This window comes from Pogoniulus pusillus, chromosome 30 (genome assembly GCF_015220805.1).
Source record: "Pogoniulus pusillus isolate bPogPus1 chromosome 30, bPogPus1.pri, whole genome shotgun sequence".
NCBI lineage: Eukaryota > Metazoa > Chordata > Aves > Piciformes > Lybiidae > Pogoniulus > Pogoniulus pusillus.
Genome location: NC_087293.1, coordinates 13,879,537 through 13,898,200, shown reverse-complemented (window position 1 = coordinate 13,898,200; position 18,664 = coordinate 13,879,537). Strand labels below are relative to the sequence as shown.

General features: G+C 42.8%; 1 protein-coding gene across 3 annotated transcripts in view; it reads left to right on the top strand.

The window, feature by feature from the left end:
• Positions 1-9,373, top strand: part of CCDC60 (coiled-coil domain containing 60) — a 63,207-nt gene extending 53,834 nt beyond the window's left edge. The window contains exons 10-15 of one of the 3 annotated variants that reach the window (XM_064168220.1): positions 138-224; positions 658-780; positions 2,273-2,404; positions 5,541-5,730; positions 7,168-8,396; positions 9,193-9,373. In XM_064168220.1, coding sequence (XP_064024290.1) covers positions 138-224; positions 658-780; positions 2,273-2,404; positions 5,541-5,730; positions 7,168-7,266 — 631 coding nt within the window. In that variant the 3' untranslated portion in view covers positions 7,267-8,396; positions 9,193-9,373. Of the gene's footprint in view, positions 1-137; positions 225-657; positions 781-2,272; positions 2,405-5,540; positions 5,731-7,167; positions 8,397-9,192 lie in introns of those variants that run through there. The other 2 variants (XM_064168221.1, XM_064168222.1) reach the window with 2 other exon arrangements.
• Positions 9,374-18,664: the final 9,291 nt, after the last annotated feature.

Sequence of the window (18,664 nt, the reverse complement as noted above, 5' to 3'; positions counted from 1 at the left end):
TTTTCACCTTGAGTTGAGGTGAAGGGAAATTAATCTTGTACCTGGATAGCTCCAGCAAGTCATCAGCACCTGCAGAATGTGTCATGTGCTGGAGAAGGCTTTCTGTACACTATTTCAGACCTTGCTGTGTCTTGCAGTGGGCTGCCAGCGGCTCAGAAGAACTACAGAGTAAATAAGGACGAAGAAAGGATAATGCCTAGGAAGCAGAAACCCAGAAGGCAGGGGTAAGGGGATAAATCTGATTTTGGGGCATGCTGTGTGGTGTATAACCTGAAGTCTACGTGTGAAAAGCATTTGGTATGCAAATATGAAAAAGCATTTCATTACATGAGACCAGTGCTGGTGAATGAAACCTTGCAGCATATGTTTCAGTGCAATGTGAAGGCACTTTCCTGGAAGAATGTGACTGGAAAGATGGTAACAATCCAAGTGTAATCCAGAGTGCTTGGTGTGGTTTTAATTAATCAAACTCTTTCATACATTTGATTAATTTAAAACCCCTTCAAATGATACTACATTTGGAATTTAACTGACAATAAGGAGATATCAGCACTTCCTGGGTTGACATTGCTGTGTGTTCTGAGCAACATAGGTGCTTGCCACAAAAGGTTTACCACAAGGTGCTAATTCCAGTTTTCTGTGTTATTTTCATCACAGTTGCCACATCAGCTCGTTCATAAAAAGCAAAGCTAACTTGTGTGCTGATCTGAGGCAAAAGTTCACAGCAGTCAGTGAAGAAGCAGCTTCCTCTTTACATGATGCCCTGATAAGACTGGAGAGGTAGGGACTGTTTTCTACTCTTAAAGCACTACACATCTTGCTTCCAACCTTTTAAGAATATATGGATGATGATGATGATGATGATGATGATGATAGAAAGTTTTATGACTGTCTACAAAAGAGGGGAGGGGAAAAGCTGTATTACAGGTTAAATTTTTATAGCTGTGTTTTGGGGTATCTCTGAATGATATTCCTGGAAACAGTTTAATGCTAAAACATTGGATACACTTACTTTGGATATTGTAGTCCTTTTGACTCAAAGACAGAACAATAACTTTAGCCTACGTACAGTCTGTTTTGCTGTCTTGTGTTTCCAGTTCAGAGTTCACTGTACATTACTTTGACTCTTTTCCTAGTAGCAGTTGCAACATCCTCTCTTAAGGCCTTTTCCCAGGTCAGTGATGTTTCCACCTTGTTGAGGAGCCAAAGGCTGTCATCCTGTTCCTTTCACACACATTGCATTCATCTGTGATGTTTGTGCAGAATCTTTTTCTCTGTAAGCATCAGACCTGAGATCTTGCCCTGCACTGCTGTTCTGAAGGGTGTTACAGGCATAGTTTTCTTTTCCCTTTCTCACTTCCTCCTCCTTTCTATTCTTCTGTTCCATTTTGTACTTAGATTTAGTTTGTCCCCAGAGCTTTCCTTATCTGGAGATGGTCCTTGATTTCTTCCCTGAGCAGCTGCTGTGACTGCAGAAGGAACCAATAATACCAGCATGATGCAGTACAGAAGGAGAAGTTACTGAATCACAGAATGGTTTGGGTTGGAAGGGACCTCAAGGATCATCCAGTTCCAACTCCTTGCCATAGGCCAGTGGCACACCTGCCGCTAGAACAGGCTGCTCAAGACTTCATCCAACCTGGCCTTGAACACCTCCAGGGAGGGAGCATTACAACCTCCCTGGGCAACCTATGCCAGCATCTCACCACCCTCACTGTAAAGAATTTCTTCCTAACATCTAGTTTGAATCTCCCCTCTTTCAGTTTAAACTGGAAGGGTGGTAGAGTCACCATCCCTGGGGGTTTTCAAGAGAAGACTGGATGAGGCACTTGGTGCCATGGTCTAGTTGACTGGATAGGGTTGGGTGCTAGGTTAGACTGGATGATCTTGGAGGTCTCTTCCAACCTGGTTGATTCTATGATTCTACCTCCAGAGACAGTGACTCTACCACCTCCCTGGGCAGCCCATTCCAATGCCAATCACTCTCTCTGTGAAGAACTTCCTCCTAACATCCAGCCTATACTTCCCCCAGCACAACTTGAGTTTGATTCTTACCTACAGCCTAGAGTTGAGATAAAATACAAACACTGTAGAAATATGAATGCTTACAGAACACTGCAGGAGCAAAGGCTTACTGAACATCCAATGTGTCCTTCATATTCATTGTTTTTTTGCCTTCCCTTGTATCTACCCTCTTAACTATGCAGAATTGTGGTCATGTTTGAAACACAGCTTTAACTTTGATGGGTTGGGGTTTGGTTTTTTTTTGTAGGAGGCAGGAAGAACGATGCTATCAGAAATACCAGGCTTTGAGAGAACTGAAGTATTTCAGACAAGACATGGAAAGAATGAGACAGCTGAGCATAAGAGATAAAAGAGAACATGACCAAAGTGGACTAAACTGGTGAGGAGGCACAGAAGCCCTCAGTTCAGATAAGATGGTCTGGGTCATAGAATTCTCTCCTTAGTACAAAAGGCTTTTTTTCTTTCCTTTTTTTCCTTCACAAAGCAAAGTATCACTTGAAACCATTGGATCAGTTGCTGGAAATCCAGGCCTTTTTAACTGGTAGCAAGAAAAATACAGATACTATGTCTAAGAGCAGGCAGAGGAAGTTTCATGTAAACATGAGGAGGAATTTTTTCACTCTGAGGGTGACAGAACACTGCAACAGGCTGCCTTGAGGGGTTGTGGAGTCTCCCTCTCTGGAGATAATCAAAACCCACCTGGACATGTTCCTACGTTGCCTGGTATAGGAGATCCTGCTCTGGCAGGGGGACTGGACCGGGTGAGCTTTTAAGGTCCCTTCCAGTCCCTGACATTCTGTGATTCTGTGATCTCAGCCTGCTCAGCAAACAGGTTAACTTGAAACAGCATGAAAGGAGCAAAACAGAGAGTTCCTTTGCAGTGATATTGGGCAACAAGCACTGAGTCTTTGCATTCACACACTCTTTGCATTCACACACTCTTTGCATTCACGCACACTTTGCATTCACACACACTTTGCATTCACACACACTTTGCATTCACACACACTTTGCATTCACACACTCTTTGCATTCACACACTCTTTGCATTCACACACTCTTTGCATTCACACACTCTTTGCATTCACACACTCTTTGCATTCACACACTCTTTGCATTCACACACTCTTTGCATTCACACACTCTTTGCATTCACACACTCTTTGCATTCACACACTCTTTGCATTCACACACACTCCCCAGAGTGCTGCTTTACAGGATACTTCTTCCAGCAGGAAGTACATAAAACACTGTATCTAAAAGATGAGACAACTGTATAAAAAGTAGATGGGTTAGATTCACAGCTCTTTTCTGAACTGAACATTCCCAGTACTAAAACTGATGGCACAGGAGACCTTGACTCTAGCTGTCCATACACATTAAAAAGAACAATTTCCCTGCCTTTGTTTATCCTGCAACACTTACAAGGGCAAGCAGTGTAATCACCTAAATGCTTCCCAGTACAGCAATTCTGCAGATTACTAGTGGTTTATGTTTGAAAGGATATTAGCTGTATCCACTGATCAGCTTCCAGATACACACTAGAGACAGCCTACTAGAATAGCTCAGCAAGCTTACAATGTGTTCCTTACTGCCCCTGTCTCTGAGAACTTCTTGGACATGGCACAACAGAGTATACAAACTACATGGAATTGTTTTTTTTCCCAGCCTGCTAGTGAATCTTCTGTCCTCCATCATCTGAGAGAACAAAAAAGTCCATTTCTAAGATCAGGTTCAAAATGCAGATGGGCTAGGAGACATCAGTCATGCATTAAACAATACACCTAGTCTTGGCTTACCTAGCAGAACTAGGTTTGACATGTATGCTTGACTGTTAATTGTCAAACCTATCTGTTGCAGCTGTCCCCCAAATTTAAGATCTGACATGTAAATAACTTCTGATACTGCAGGAGGTGTGGTTTTATTGTTATATTTATGGTTCTTCTAGAAGAAGCCTTAATTTGGGAAAAGCACTGTGAGTATGGAGACTGTACCAACATGGGTTTTTACTTTTGCCTCTCTGGAAAGGCAGCACTAGAAGTGTGCTCCCCTTCATGGTGAGGGAACTCTCTCATTTTTTACTGTACCAGCACAATTAGATGAGCAATACCTTTCTGTGCCTGGCCTGTTCTGCCAAACACCATCTGCAAGAGGTATGAAGAGTGAAACCTCTGACAAGGCTGGACAACCTCTTTGTGGAGACACAAGTCATAAGAGAGATTGCTTTCATCACAGCTTGTTTCATTTACAACAGGGCTGTTTTTTCCTGTGCTTTTGCAAACACTGGCTTGCCAAGAATCACAGCAGAAACACTTCAGTTGTATATGCTGTCAGTCTCCTTGTCTCATCCCTCTCACAAAGTGAGAAAATTCAAAGCTAATACAAAATCTGAATGCTGCAGTGTACACTAAACACAGCTTCCTTTCTCAAACAAAAGGTCTTAATGCATGGATGGGTTATAAAAGACCTGTGACACAGTTATGGTGTCCTGGGTAATCTAGACAGTGATAATGAGTTGGCTACATACCCATAACAGCAATGTATTGCTGAATGTAGAACTGACCATAGTGAAGACAACAACTTGCCTTTCCTTTTTGACACCTCAGCAAGCCTATGAGTGAAGTAGACATCACCATTGTTTCCTTTCTACAGCCTGTAATCTAATTTCTCTCACTAAAATATTCCAGTTTGTCTCAAACTAGCACAATGGCTTAAGAAAGAAAATCTTCCCCCCTCCCCTGCTGTCCCAATAATGTGTACCCTAAAATGCAGAGGGGCAGCACTTCCCACTGATGTGCTGCCAAAGCCTCATCCCTTTGCAGTGAGAGCCCCAGCACCCCCCAGTCATGCACAGTGATAGTAACTTTGGAGCATCAGTCTCCAGGACTGTCAAAGCAGCTCTACAGAATTTATCCTGAACATTAAAAACAAAAGCAGTCTTTTCACAGGAGTTTTATTTTTGTTGTAATGTGTAATTCTCCTGAATCCCTATCTTCAGAGTAAAATGGTGTTACAGTGTGCCTAGATCAGAGAGATTTATGTCAGCACATAGAGAGAGGAGAATGATGATAGCAGAGGGAAAAGAGATAGTAAAGAGAATCAGAAAGCGTGTCGGATCAGGCACTGATTGCACTGGAAAATCCATAGAGGCAAAAAGAAATAATTAGAGAAAAGATAAAGAGGACAAATCTGTAGTAAAAAGGAAACATTTGTTAGGATTTTATTATTTCCTTTCTTGCTCAAGTTTATCATCCAAAATTTAAATGAACATCAAAGATGCATCTCTTTCCATGCCCTGCAAAGGGAATTGGTGCACAAGTCCAATAAAGTAAAGCTCTTCCACATTATTCACTTGGAATTACACTGAATATTGCATTCCCCAGAGAGCCACTTTTTCTGCTGGAGCTGTGGAGGTGGTGAAGTGGCAGAAATGCCAGGCAAACCCAGAGTTATTAATCAGATATGCATTTGTTCCCATGGCTTCTCTTTTATTGCTGTTCTTCTCTCTGTTAAAGGTTTCCTGTATTGCTTGTCAGGCTTCCAGAGTCTGTGAAGAGTGACCATAAAGTACAGAAAATCTTAAAGAAACTTGAAAGATACAGCAAGACTCCTGGCTTGAAAATTCGTCCAGACACCTTTCTTAAGGTTCTGGCTGACCTGCAGGTGTGGGAGCTCTGTTGTCCAGAAATTGCTGCAGCCGTGGAGGTGAGATGATTCCAGGTTTTGATACTTTGTGCGATGAGGGTGAGGAGAGCAGGAACCTGTGGGTGAAATTCATACAGTGGAAAGTTGCCAGATGAAATCATTTAGGATCTTACTAAATGAAGATGCTACTGTTCACCTTGGACGAGGCCCTTTGAACTCCCCAGAGGAAAGATTGTTATGACAAGCATTGAGTTATTAATTAGTATCATTTTATTGTTATGTCATTGCTCATTTATTTGCTGCCATGATGAAAGTGACATCTGTCAGAAGCTGTTAGGGTACTTGAAGAGAAACACTAACTTCTTCTGCCCTGGAAAGCCCTGTCATTCCCAATATTTACATCCATGAGCTGTTTGAGCAGTGTCTTACATCACTGACTGAGGAACTCTGCAGATATCTTTTGGTTTGCTTCAGCAGCCTTGAAAGACTATTTGCTTCTCAAGAACTTAAGTTGGCCTCAACTCTCATATTCTTCCCCTTTTGCCAACTGCTTATAGGACACAAGAAAGGGAAGAGAACACATTTAGAAGGTACACTACGTTGGCTAACCAGGTACCTGGCTTACACAAAATGGCAACGGTGCCACCTTGTGTCTCTTGTTCTCATCACAGTTGCTTCCCCTCATCTGCGAGACCAACCTGAGAGGCAGCAGTTTGCAGTGCGTTTTACGCATGTCGAGTGTTACCATGCCACACAAAGGCAAAGATTTAGCACCCAACGTGTCCAGATCACACCACCTGGATTTGCTGGGTGTCTTATAAAACCTGCCCGGTTGTCCTGTGCTCTCTTTCTCACAATTGCTAACCAGCAAGGCAGCCTCACCCTAATGCTCAATATCTAAGTCCCTGTTGCTTGCTGGGTTCAGATTCAATTTTTATTTTGCTGTTTCTGTTCTGTCCTCTCTACATTTTGATCCCTTATATTTGAGAATAACACATAAGCAAAACTGAATCTCCTGCCCTTTCATTTATGCATCTTTCAACAACAGCCACAGAGGAAAGAGGACCTTCGAACTGGAATAGGTAATGGAAACTGTCACATTTTAGGAGCAATAAAAGCATCACTAAGTATCACCTGGCTGATCCTGACAGTGATTCCAGATGAAGGCCTTGCTTAACTTTCAAGTTGCTTTTATGTATGCACTGCAGTGGTAGGTGGAAGACAGCTACAAGTTTAAAAGCTTGAGACTTGAGTTGGCAAGATCCAGGATATAAATTGCAATAAAAATGATAGAGTTTTCCTTTTAATTCAGGTTAGAGCATATCTGTCTGCTCTGAAAGCTGCATTAAAAATGTTTGGGGAATACAAAGCACTATACCAACTGTTTGCAAATGCCACTACATTCATTTTGTTGTCACAATAGTCTTTTTTTTTTCCACATTACCTCTCTCTTACACATAAATCAAAAGTTCAGGAGAGAACCTTTCTGTGTTTCAGTTTGTACGTGAAAGTGTTGTGCAGATGCCAGAAGAGGACTTCAATGAGTGGTTCCAGGCAAGAGTACCTCACCTCAGTGCACAGTCCTTCACCATTTAACCAGCTAGATGACTTTTGTCTTCAAGTAGAAAACTACTGCCTGCTGGATCTGTCCCAAGGAAGACTAAAGAAGGGAAGTTAACTGAGTGGCCTCTCCTGTGCAACTGAAATTTGTCCTTCTACAGTGCTCTGTGGGAAATAAAAGCTCAATACTGTTGCTCCTTCCTGTATGATGTCTTGGACACACCATCAAATTTCACCCCCAATTAGCCATGTAGGATGAGTTTCTAATCCCAGGTCAGACCATTTCTTCAAAATTCCTCTAATGATAGCTGTTGTACTGGAGCTATCTTCTCAGTGCAGGTACACTGATTTCCAATGGCCTTGCCTCTGTTAGCTCTTTAATTCAGCTCTCCTCTGCAAACAATATTCCAAGCCAAGGACAGTTAAAAGGTTAAAGACAATTCCTTTTTGTAATTCAGATGGTTTTGCATTTAGTTTATTCTGCATTTATTATGTGGTTATGAATGAATTCTTGCCTTATTAAAATATGTGTTGGAAAACAAAGCATCTTTAGATACATTTTCCAGGTTTTCACCTGAAGGTGTTTTCCCCTGCTTGCCTCAGCATCTTTGCTGTTGCCGTGCTGGTAACAGTAGGATGACAGCCCTGAACTCCCAGACAGGGATAAATGCTTGACCTTTGTGAACCTGCCTGGGTTTAACCATGTATTCCATAGTGGATCTGAGTTGTTGGGTGATGGAATCAGGGATGCAGCTTGGGTTGGTTGCTTGCTTCATTCACTGGAGGGATTCTTCAGGGTTTCAAACACTGAACTCCTATTTCCTGCTGTCTGCTGTGTTCCCAGTGTCCTCCAAACCCTATTCTCTCAGTGAAACTGAATCAGAACATTTCCTCACCACTAGTAGGAGGGCTGAAAGTTACTGTTGTCTGAGAATTGTGTGGATACTAGGAGGGCAAGTGTCACAGGGAAACTCCTCTTTCACCTCTCACCCTTCCTTTCCACTTCTCAAATGTCCTGAAATTGTCACCTCTGATCTCTTTTCATAGGAAAGATTTCACCGTGGCAGAAAAGAAGCCAACCATCCTGCTACAGCAACACCACTCCTCCTGCAGGGGTTTAAAGGGAGTCTGATATAAACACTTCTCTCTACCTTTCTTGGAGATAGGTTGGTTTATTGCAAATAAATGTCACATATCATAGGGGTGTTGAGAAATCAGGGTGTATCATCCTAATTGGCATTTCAGCTTTATGTATCACCACACTCTCCTTCTGTCTTGTAAATTAATGGCACCCTGGCAGCATGTTAAGAAGATGTAGCTATATTTGGCCTCACACATTAATAACAGCAACTCTTTTAGCTGCACTTTAATAAATATTGCTTTTGTAGCATTGCAAAAGATAAAAGCTCAGGCTAACAAACCCCAGGATATTTGGATCCAGCTCCAATAGGTCAACAGAGAGGTTCTTTTTGAGCCTGCTGAGTATTGATTACTGTGAAATCAGAATAGGTTGTTATGGCAAGAGCAGTGGCAGATCTTGTAACCAGCCAGTTAATCTTTCATTGAAGGCACTGAGTGGGGTCAGCCATGCTTTGCTTTTTGCTATGCACAAAGCCTACACAAAGCAGAAGAAAAATACACTTCCCAGTAGGAAAGCTGACCAACCACCAAAAGAGTCTAACCTTCTCCTGAAAAAGATCACAAACAACTGATCACAAGAAGCTAGGAGACTACACCAGGGTCTGAAACACACTGAAGTTGCCATTTCTTGTATTCTTAATCATCTGTGGTTGGCCAGTGTCAGAGATGGGATGGAGATGTGTTTTGGGTTACTCAATCCTTCGTGGCTTGTGACAAAATTGGAGACTAAAGGGACTAGCTGGAACTGGTGGGTAACAGCCCAACACAGTGTGTTACTGTAGCATGTTTGAAGGTGTATTTATCTGTTTGTTGGGTTAACAGGAAGCAGAAAGGATGTTGACTCAGGACCCCTTTCAACGGTGAGAAGCAAGAAATGCTCTTTTGCTGCTGTGCTGGGGGAGAAAGGAATTGGCAGGATTCATTCCACTCAACCAGCAATCGAGTTCCATGTTTTGAGGATGCCACCACAGCTGACTGTGACTCTTCTCCTCTTTGTGGTAAGAGGCCATTTCCATACTATTATGCAATCTTAAGGAATAGAAGGCAGATACCAGATTTTTTCTGCAGCCAAGGGAAATAAAGGCTGTATTCCACTGGGAGAGAAAGAATTCACCCTTGCACAAGTCAGAGCAACTCTTCCCCATCAGAATATGCCTTCTGGAGCAGCTGACATACTACAGCTACACAATCTCCTGCAGGCTTTAGGCTGATTACTGCATCAGCCCCACAGAATTACACACTTTTCAGTGATGTTAGTGCTGATTAACTATGTCAGCTTTCAAGATTCTGATTTTCCATTGTTAAACTAGACTTTGGCTGTGTACTTCACAGGGGTAAGATTAGACCCTAAAGAAGGAAAAGTCTGGGAGGGGGAAAAAACCCAACACAAAACTTTTTAACGTGTCTGTCCTTTGTTTGTTGGGGTTTTTTTTTCTCCCTGGCAAATGGTTGTTTCTTTTCTCTCTGTGATTTATGTAGCTTTTTATTAGGATGGCTATGTTTTAGTATGCTACATTGTAAATTACACCCAACTATCTATGATGGATTTAGTCATTGGGCTATAAATTGCAGTGGATTTTTAAAAGAACCCATCCAGCTGACAACTGGAGCATCTAATTTATCTCTAGTGCCAGATTACTGTAACAGTCATCAAAACATTGTCTTGCACAGATAGTTTATTAGAACATTTCTCAGACTGTTCTAGCAAATACTTGCCTCCCTACCTGTTGGTTCTTCAAACTGTGTTCACCAAGTAGGGCAGGTTGCAACTAAGGGAAATATATATGAAAACTGCAGAAAAAGTGTGGAGGGAAGATTACAATGCCCAGCTGTTCCCATTTGTTGTAGGAAAAGAGGAGGAGCTGGGACCCATATAATCTTAAATGGCTGAGCTAAAAATGAGCCTGGAGAAGAGGAGGCTCAGGGGGGACCTTATTGCTGTCTACAACTACCTGAAAAGAGGTTGTGGCCAGGTGGAAGTTGGTCTCTTCTCTCAGGCAACCAGTGGCAGAATGAGGAGATACAGTCTCACGCTGTGCCAGGGCAGGTTTAGGCTAGATATTAGGAAGAAGTTCTTTGCAGAAAGAGTGATTTGCATTGGAGTGAGCTGCCAGGAAGGTGGTGGAGTCACTGGACTCTCCACGGAGAGACTGGATGTGGCACTTGGTACCATGATTTAGTTGATTAGATAATGCTGGGTGATAGATTGGACTTGATGATCTCAAAGGTCTTTTCCAGCCTGATTGATTGCATGGTTCTGTGATTTGGTGGCAAGCTTTTGCCATTGGTAAAAAATAGACTTCATTACTGCTAGCTTATAAGATGAATCCAGGACATTGAGCATGTGGCCTACAGGAAGGCTGGAGAGGGACTATTACAGTATCACAGTATCATCAGGGTTGGAAGAGACCTCACAGATCATCAAATCCAACCCTTTACCACAGAGCTCAAGGCTAGATGACAGGATGAGGATTAATGGGTTTAAACTGGAAGAGGGGAGATTCAAACTACATGTTAGGAAGAAATTCTTTACAGTGAGGGTGGTGAGACACTGGCACAGGTTGCTCCCTCTCTGGAGGTGTTCAAGGCCAGGTTGGATGAGACCTTGAGTGACCTGTTCTAGTGGGAGGTGTCCCTGCCTATGGCAGGGGGTTGGAACTAGGTGAGCTTTGAGGTCCTTTCCAACCTAAACCATTCTGTGACTCTCTAGAAGCAAACATTTGAGTTTATACATTTGAACAGTTAGGTTTGGTTGTTTTTTTTTCTAATATGATTAAAGTAATGTGTAAATTAGGTGGTGGAATCATGTCCTGTTATGTCTACAAGCAGGTTGATGTCTTTCATATCCCAGAAGCAGTGTCTCAGTGGCTCTTTCCCCATTAAATGAGTTCTGGGGCTGCACTCAGCAGTGCACTCTAGGCCACTGCAATTACACTGAAATAAAGCTGGAGCAGCATTGAGATCAGTCAGATCCAAATTTGATGACTCTTCTAATTACTGTGTTTGGGAATCCTTAATGAAAGAAGAGTACATGTGTATATGTGTGAAAGGAAGAGTGATGGTTCCTTTGGGATGATACACAGTGAGAAAGTGCTGAGCATATTAATTATTGATGGAACAATTAGTATCCAGCTTAGCCCACGTGCTCAGATCAGAGCCCAGACCCAGACTTTCCCTAATGGGTGTGTTCAGCCTTTTGGCTCAGGCCCTACACTACTTGTAACATAAGTGACCTAGTCCAGCCACAGAACAAAACATGCAGCCAGGCCTGTGCTCTGCTCTTGGAGGTGTTGTGCAAAGCTGGAGCTGATCCAGAGAAGCCCAGGAAGAGATTTCGGGGTGGATGTGAACTAATTAAATTCATTGTCAGCATCAATTTCCTTAAGAGAATATGAAATAATCTTAAATGATCCCCAAATGCTTTCATAAACATTTGAACTTAAGAAAATTACTCAAACCAGCAATTTTCAGTAATTTGCTAGTACAAATTAGCTTGCAGATTCTTTGATAATACAAATACCCACTCAAGCTGGCAGAACTGTTAACATTTGCAGACTAATAAGTCTGTCTCTGAATATTCGCTCTCTTTGGTCCAAGAGCACATCCCAGTCCCTGGTCACTCAAAATGAACAATGCTGCTTTGCTTGGCTGTGAAACAGCAGGTGTGAACCAAGGTGTACCAGCTGCACCTAGTCATCCCCTGTCCCAGACAGGTCCATAGTACCCAGAGACAAGCCTGAAGGAGGGCCACGAAGATGAGTAGTGGGCTGGAGCAGCTCTCCTATGAGGACAGGCTACAAGAGATGGGGCTCTGCAGCCTGCAGAAGAGAAAGCTTCCAGGAGATCTTGGAGTGGCCTTCCAGTATCTGAATGGGGCCTACATAAGTGCTGAGTAGGAACTATTTACAAGGTCTTGTAATGATAGGATGAGGAGTAATGGGTTTAAAGTGGAAGAGGGGAGATTTAAACTGGGTGTTAGGAAGAAGCTCTTTACAGTGAGGGTGGTGAGACACTGGAACAGGTTGCCCAGCGAGGTCGTGGATGCTCCCTCCCTGGATGTGTTCAGAGCCAGATTGGATGAGGCCTTGAGCAAACTGCTCTAGCAGGAGGTGTCCCTGTCTATGGTGGGGGATTGGAACTGGATGAGCTTTGAAGTCCCTTCCAACCTAAACCATTCTATGATTCTGAGGAATAGCTCCCTGCTCCAAGAAGAGAGGTGGTGGTAAAGGGTTGGACTTGATGATCTGTGAGGTCTCTTCCAACCTTGGTGATACTGTGATACTGTGATACTGTGTGAATTGTAGAGTACATATGATAGAGTCCTTCATTAGAAAAGAGCCTTGATTGTTTGTTTTGTGAGGGTTGTAAAACTGCTTCTATTGGACACAGCCTAAATCTCTTTTCAGACATGCTACAGAAGGCAACTGCTGGAACATTTCTTAGCATAGTAACAGACTCAAAATGTGCTTTAGAAGTTCCTTATAAACAACATTTCTGCCTGGGATTCATCTCCCCTACCCTCTAATCCCAAGGCATACAAAGCTTCCTTCTGGTTCATTCTTCTCCACATGCATTCTAAAGGAACTTTGACTTAGCTGAGCTGTGATGCTCTGTTTTCAGGTGGTTAAAGTGAGGTCTTGCTATTTCAGTGCTACAAAAGGACTGCTACAACAGACTGTCCTGTCAGTCACAAGGAGAAAAACTTCCAAGAACATGAACTCATTTGCAGGGAAAAGAAACACTGAGATAAAACAAGGACTCTTCACAGCATATCACAGGTCACTCAGCACTGAACAGATGCCCGTTGCTGTCTGAGCTAGCGTAACATGTTGGTATGTGACTAAATCAGGCAGGTCAGGAGCCAGGAGATAGAATGGAAATGGATAGATTGTGAAAAACATCTGAAGACATCTTCCCATGTTTAAACACTAGCAGGTTTGCAGTGAACTCATTCCCTGGCTTCAAATTGTGATAGTACTTTAGAAGGTTATCAGTGAATGAAAAAACAATTTCAGACTGAAGGAAACTTTCATTTTTATCTGAACATTTCCCTCTTCACATATTTATTTACCATGAATAATTTACCAAAGTGAACAGTTCATCATGGTCTTCTGATGTTTGCAGAGCCACAGCTCACAGTTAACATTCCACAGTGAAAAAAACAGTGCAGACAGCTGCAAGGGTACAACTGCAAAGTTTAAAGTAAGAAAGGCATTTTTCTCGCAGCACCTCTTGCAGCATCACCATCCACCAATCCCAATGGCAGAGTAATGCATCAGCCACACAGACACTGCTGTCTCAGCAATACCTATAGAAATACAATGGCAAAAAGAGTCCTGATCCACTATTTTTAAGGAAGGGAACATGCATTCTTCCAGCTATTACACTTTCTGCTGTTTAATATGCCACATCTTTAATATGTGCACTGTCCACTTCAAAAGCAGGAAAAATGAGACATTGCCCTGCTGTGCCCTAAGTGGTTATGTACAAAAAGAATGACAATCATATGGAACAGAGTGAGGGAAAGGTCTAAATTAATTGCTGAAATACCATGGGATGCAACTATATGAAAGTTGGGGATGGAGGAGGAAAGCAGCCAAAAGGAATTTTGCCTTTGATTCCTAAATGTTTATATTTATGGCAGACAGACTTCTTGATTCAACGTTTGTTACTAGCAAGTTATAAAGAAATCTCTGTCATACAAGCAGCTATTGGAGGGAAATGATTCCATGTTCATTCCCACTCAGTAAAGCACAAATATTGACTCTTTTTTGTTTCTTATAGAAAAGAAATCCTTTTCAGGTAAGTTGTCTCTGTTTCCTTTATGAGCTCACCCATTACTGTGCCTTCCATGAGAAATCAACACCAGAATTAATTCTGCAACTCACTGGCTACACTATTCACAGAATCAGTCAGGGTTCAAGGGACCTCAAGGATCATCTAGTTTCAACCCCCTGCCATGGGCAGAGACACCCTATCCTAGATCAAGCTGGCCAAAGCCTCATCCAGCCTGGTCTTACCTCCAGGCATGGGGCCTCAACCACCTCCCTGGGCAACCCATTCCAGGCTCTCACCACTCTCATGCAGAAGAACTTCCTCCTCACATCCAGTCTGAACCTACCCTCTCCAGCTTCATCCATTCCCCCTGGTCTTGTCACTACCTGATAGCCTAAAAAGTTCCCCCCCCCCAGCTTTTTTGTAGGCCACTTCAGATACTGAAAGGCCACAAGAAGGTCACCTGGGAGCCTCCTCTTCTCCAGACTGCACAGCCCCAACTCTTTCAGTCTGTCCTCATACTCAGTTAAAAAACACAGCAGCTCCTTGGCTTAGGGAAAAATATAACTGTGTAATTGTTTAATATGTATGAAAACTAGTAAACTACTTATCTGATTCAACCTCATAAATTTATAACACCTTTGCTAGGTTCTCACTGAATCAACTGGAATTTAAGGGTGTTCAAGTAAGCTGTGTCTGTCTCCTGTATAGAGGAGGTTTCATTTGTCATTATCCAGCACTACCTGAACTGAATTTATGAGCTGTCAATAGAGAAACTTTCAAAGCCAGGAGCAACTGTAGCTTATTACAACAGTTTCCTCTGTGTAATGTTGACAGAGAGTTTGATCTAAATATTCATTTTGAATCACTAAATGATAGGTAGCAGTAAGGAACCTTAAGCAGCCTCCCAAATTTATCCCTCCTCACTACTTTTCATGATTAAGTTTAGTGCTTTCAACATGCCTGTACAAATTGATTCTATCTACAAGCTCCACTCTGTAAACAACATCATCACCCAAACAGCAGCTAGGAGCTCACATCTAAACCCAAAAGAATAATGGCTGCTTTCTAAAGCCTGCCAGTAAACCTTCATGGTATAGCTGTGTTGAGGTTAGCCCAACACATTGCAAGAGATTTCTTTCTTTTTGCACTTCTAGAAACTGTAATCAACTTGAATTCCTTATTAGTACTGCTTAATCCTTTGCTGTGCCTCATTAACATAATCTCCATTTTTATCCTTTTTTTTTTTCTGCCATCACACTGAGGCTCCTTCTTTACTCCTTGTTCTGAGTCCAGGATGAAATGTCACACTGACATAAACATTCTGTACTTGTAATAAGAAGTTTTCTAGAAGCCAACCATATAAGGTCAGAACTTCTGTGCAAACCTAAATGCAAGACAGAATCAAATGTTGGGTTCTGTCTTAAAGGCTAAGCCCCAGGCATAGAGTTCTGGTCCAAAGCCTGAAAACTCCAAACTGTTGGAGGTACGTGGGTTTAACCTCAAAAAAGATGAAAAGAAGTATAGAATGTTTTCTGCACTTGAAGTTCAGGCAGAAGTGAAGACAGCTCACCTCAGTTCACTATAAATAGAGGCTTCTAAGCAAAGACCTAACAGTGCAATGCAGATTTGGACACTGAGCTGTACAAAGCGTACAGAAGAAAGGACTGATTTAGCAGTAAGTCTGCTTTGCTTAAAGCACAGAGGAAAAGCTGGAGACCGTAGAGACACTGGTTCACATGGCATTGCTGGCTGGGAATGGGTGTGGAGTCATTGCCCTCCAATAGCTGCTTTGGGGATGCAAATGTCTTTATAATTTGCTAGCAACAAGAATGAACCAACTGTGCTGTTCTGTCTTTATTCCTTCATAGCCATGATCTCTGAGTTGATAAATAGGCTGACAATCTTGATAATGAAGATCGAGCAGAGTAGGGATATTTCCATCTACTTATCAAGAGCAGAATGGCCCGATACAGAATTAGCTTTAAAAGTAAAAGGGTGGGGCAGTCTTCCCCTGCTTCTCTGTAGAAGAATACTTCAAAGCAAACTGAAATACTGCTGTTCAGAATGTGGGAGGCATCCATTCCTTTTTGTGTGTCCCTTCTCCTCTTTTTGGGAAGGGGAAGAGTCAGAGCACTAAGCTAGATGGCAGAAGTAAGGCCAGTTTGCCACACTGTTCCAGCAAGAACTGTGATCTGGAAATGCCTCCCTCGCCTCACACTGAGCAGGGGAAGCCAAGCCCAAGTGACCAGTCTGTCAGGCCAGTACAAGCTCCCATCAGCTCCTTCTGACATGACTGCACTTGAGTTCATAGTCCTCAGGATTTGTGGAGACTCTGCTCTTTTAGTGCTGTGGAGGACCAGTAGGAAGCTTCTTGTATCGTGACATCTGGGCATACCTGTTAGTCCCAACCTGTCTGTTAAACTACCATTTCTGGTTTCTCTGTGTGTGTAAACACTGCAACTTCTTTCCAGAACCACCACAAGCCATGCACACACCTTTGAGGAGAGTCCCACCAGCCAATGATACAGCAAAGTGTGGTGAAAGGACCATATTCTGCCTCACAACAAATCCTTCTGTCAAGGTTTAGCACCCTCTGAAATAAGGGGGAGAAGACCTTTAAGAAAAAGAAGCCTTGAAACCACCATGTCTCTGGCCCATCTGCTTTGCCCATCATGAGAAACCATTTACCCAGCATCTTGCCTTACTCCTGTCACTGGGAAGATCTCCACTCTGTGCAGAGTGATCAGTTTCTTTTTCAAGACTCAGCTTAAAGTGCAAGGCTGTAGGCAAGAATGTTGGGTGCTCTGACTCATTCTCTTGGAGGGCTATTTTTATGATTGTTCTTCATGGAACCACATCTTAAAAACTCTCATTTAATAGTCTTAATTTTCACAGCTTTCTGCTGAGCCATCTCAGTACAGTGCTTCTTCCTTCTGAGGTAAGAACCTTTCCCAGGCTCTGAGGAATACAACTGCCCTCCATCGCTGCAGGCTGCGAAACCAAAATGTTGGCTCAATACCTCCTTTTTCTTCCCTAAATGGCTACAAGTCAGTGCCATTTAAAATTTAATCAGTCTTGTCCTGACAGGATATACTTCTTGGATTTTAACCCATCTTCTACATAAAACAAACCACTACATTCAGCCAGAGTAACTGCCTCATGACAGAACCTTCGTCTCAAGAACCTCTTAATGAGCTCTCATTATCACAAATTGCCCTGAATATCTGCAATATCTTTTGTAGCTCCACACATCTCACCACTTCCTGTCTCCTGCTTTCTTTGCAGTCCATTAACAACCCTTAGCAGCCTCCTTTGAACAATTAAACTTTGCTGTTTCTAGAAATGCACAAGGAATCCCAGGCTCTACTGTCAGGTCTGCGTGTTTGAGAGACCTGGGAGAAAGGACTCATGTGGTCCAACTTAACAGAGCCAAGAGTCCTCTGAGAAAGATTTGGTTGACTTGGTGTGACTGGTAAGTCTGCCAGTCTCTGAATCAGCCTCTTGGAGGTCCCCCGTAGAGGCACTTTGACTGTCTGACCTTAGACAGTAAGAATCTACATGCTTTCCAGTTTCAAGTCTGCCTGGTTCATCTCTGCACGCAACTTTGCCTTTTCTATAGAGCTGATATGCCAGCAGCTTTGTGGTGTGCTTCCCATATCCAACGTGAATGGCTCCAGCTGCCCCATGTGAGCTGGATGTTCTCATGCACACACCTGCTGATAGGTCTGTCTTTACCTGTGGGTGTTTGAACTACAGACAAACTCAAGCTCATTCAGCCATTACAGTGTTCTCCTGAAAGTGTTCTCATGGATTAAAGGCTTGGGTGCCCCTAGAAGATGCTGATCCCTTGCAGAGAGTACATCCATGGTCTCCATCCCTACCAAAATCAATTCTGAAAGTAATTGTGTGGTGTGATGTGAACTGTTTGCTGAGCTTGTCTGGTGACTGTGTTTAAAGTCCCCTGAGAGCAGACATATCAGATTTTACAGCCCCAGAGAGCTTGTGCCTGCACACTAATGGGTATGTTGGCAAGCAGCTGTAACTTGGTATTTCTTACTCTTCTCTGAAGATACAGAACCTTTTCTTTTGACATTTGGGTATTATTCCAGGCGTGCAGCTGAGAGATGATTAATGTCTATGAAAGTAGAAATACTGCACCTCTATTTCTTATGGCCTTACTGTGATGACTGTGTTTTATATTGTAGGAAATGAGAAGCTGTGGCTCCATTCAAGTCAATTGTAAAACTCCCCATGACAAGAGCAGCTCATTCATAAAGCTCTGAACACCCCTCACTGCTTTCTGGAACTTTAATTAATCAAAGGCTGTCAGGGGGGGCCAGCCCGAGCAAAACCTCAGCTCCAGCCTTCATCTGATCAGAAGGTTCTCCATTCTCCTGATGCTGCAGGCAGGTTGAAAGTCCTTTTTTTCCCTTATATCACATGGCAGAAACAGAGCCACTTCCTCTCTGCGTTCAGTCTGCCATACTTTTCCTCACCAACTTCAAAGCTATGGTGG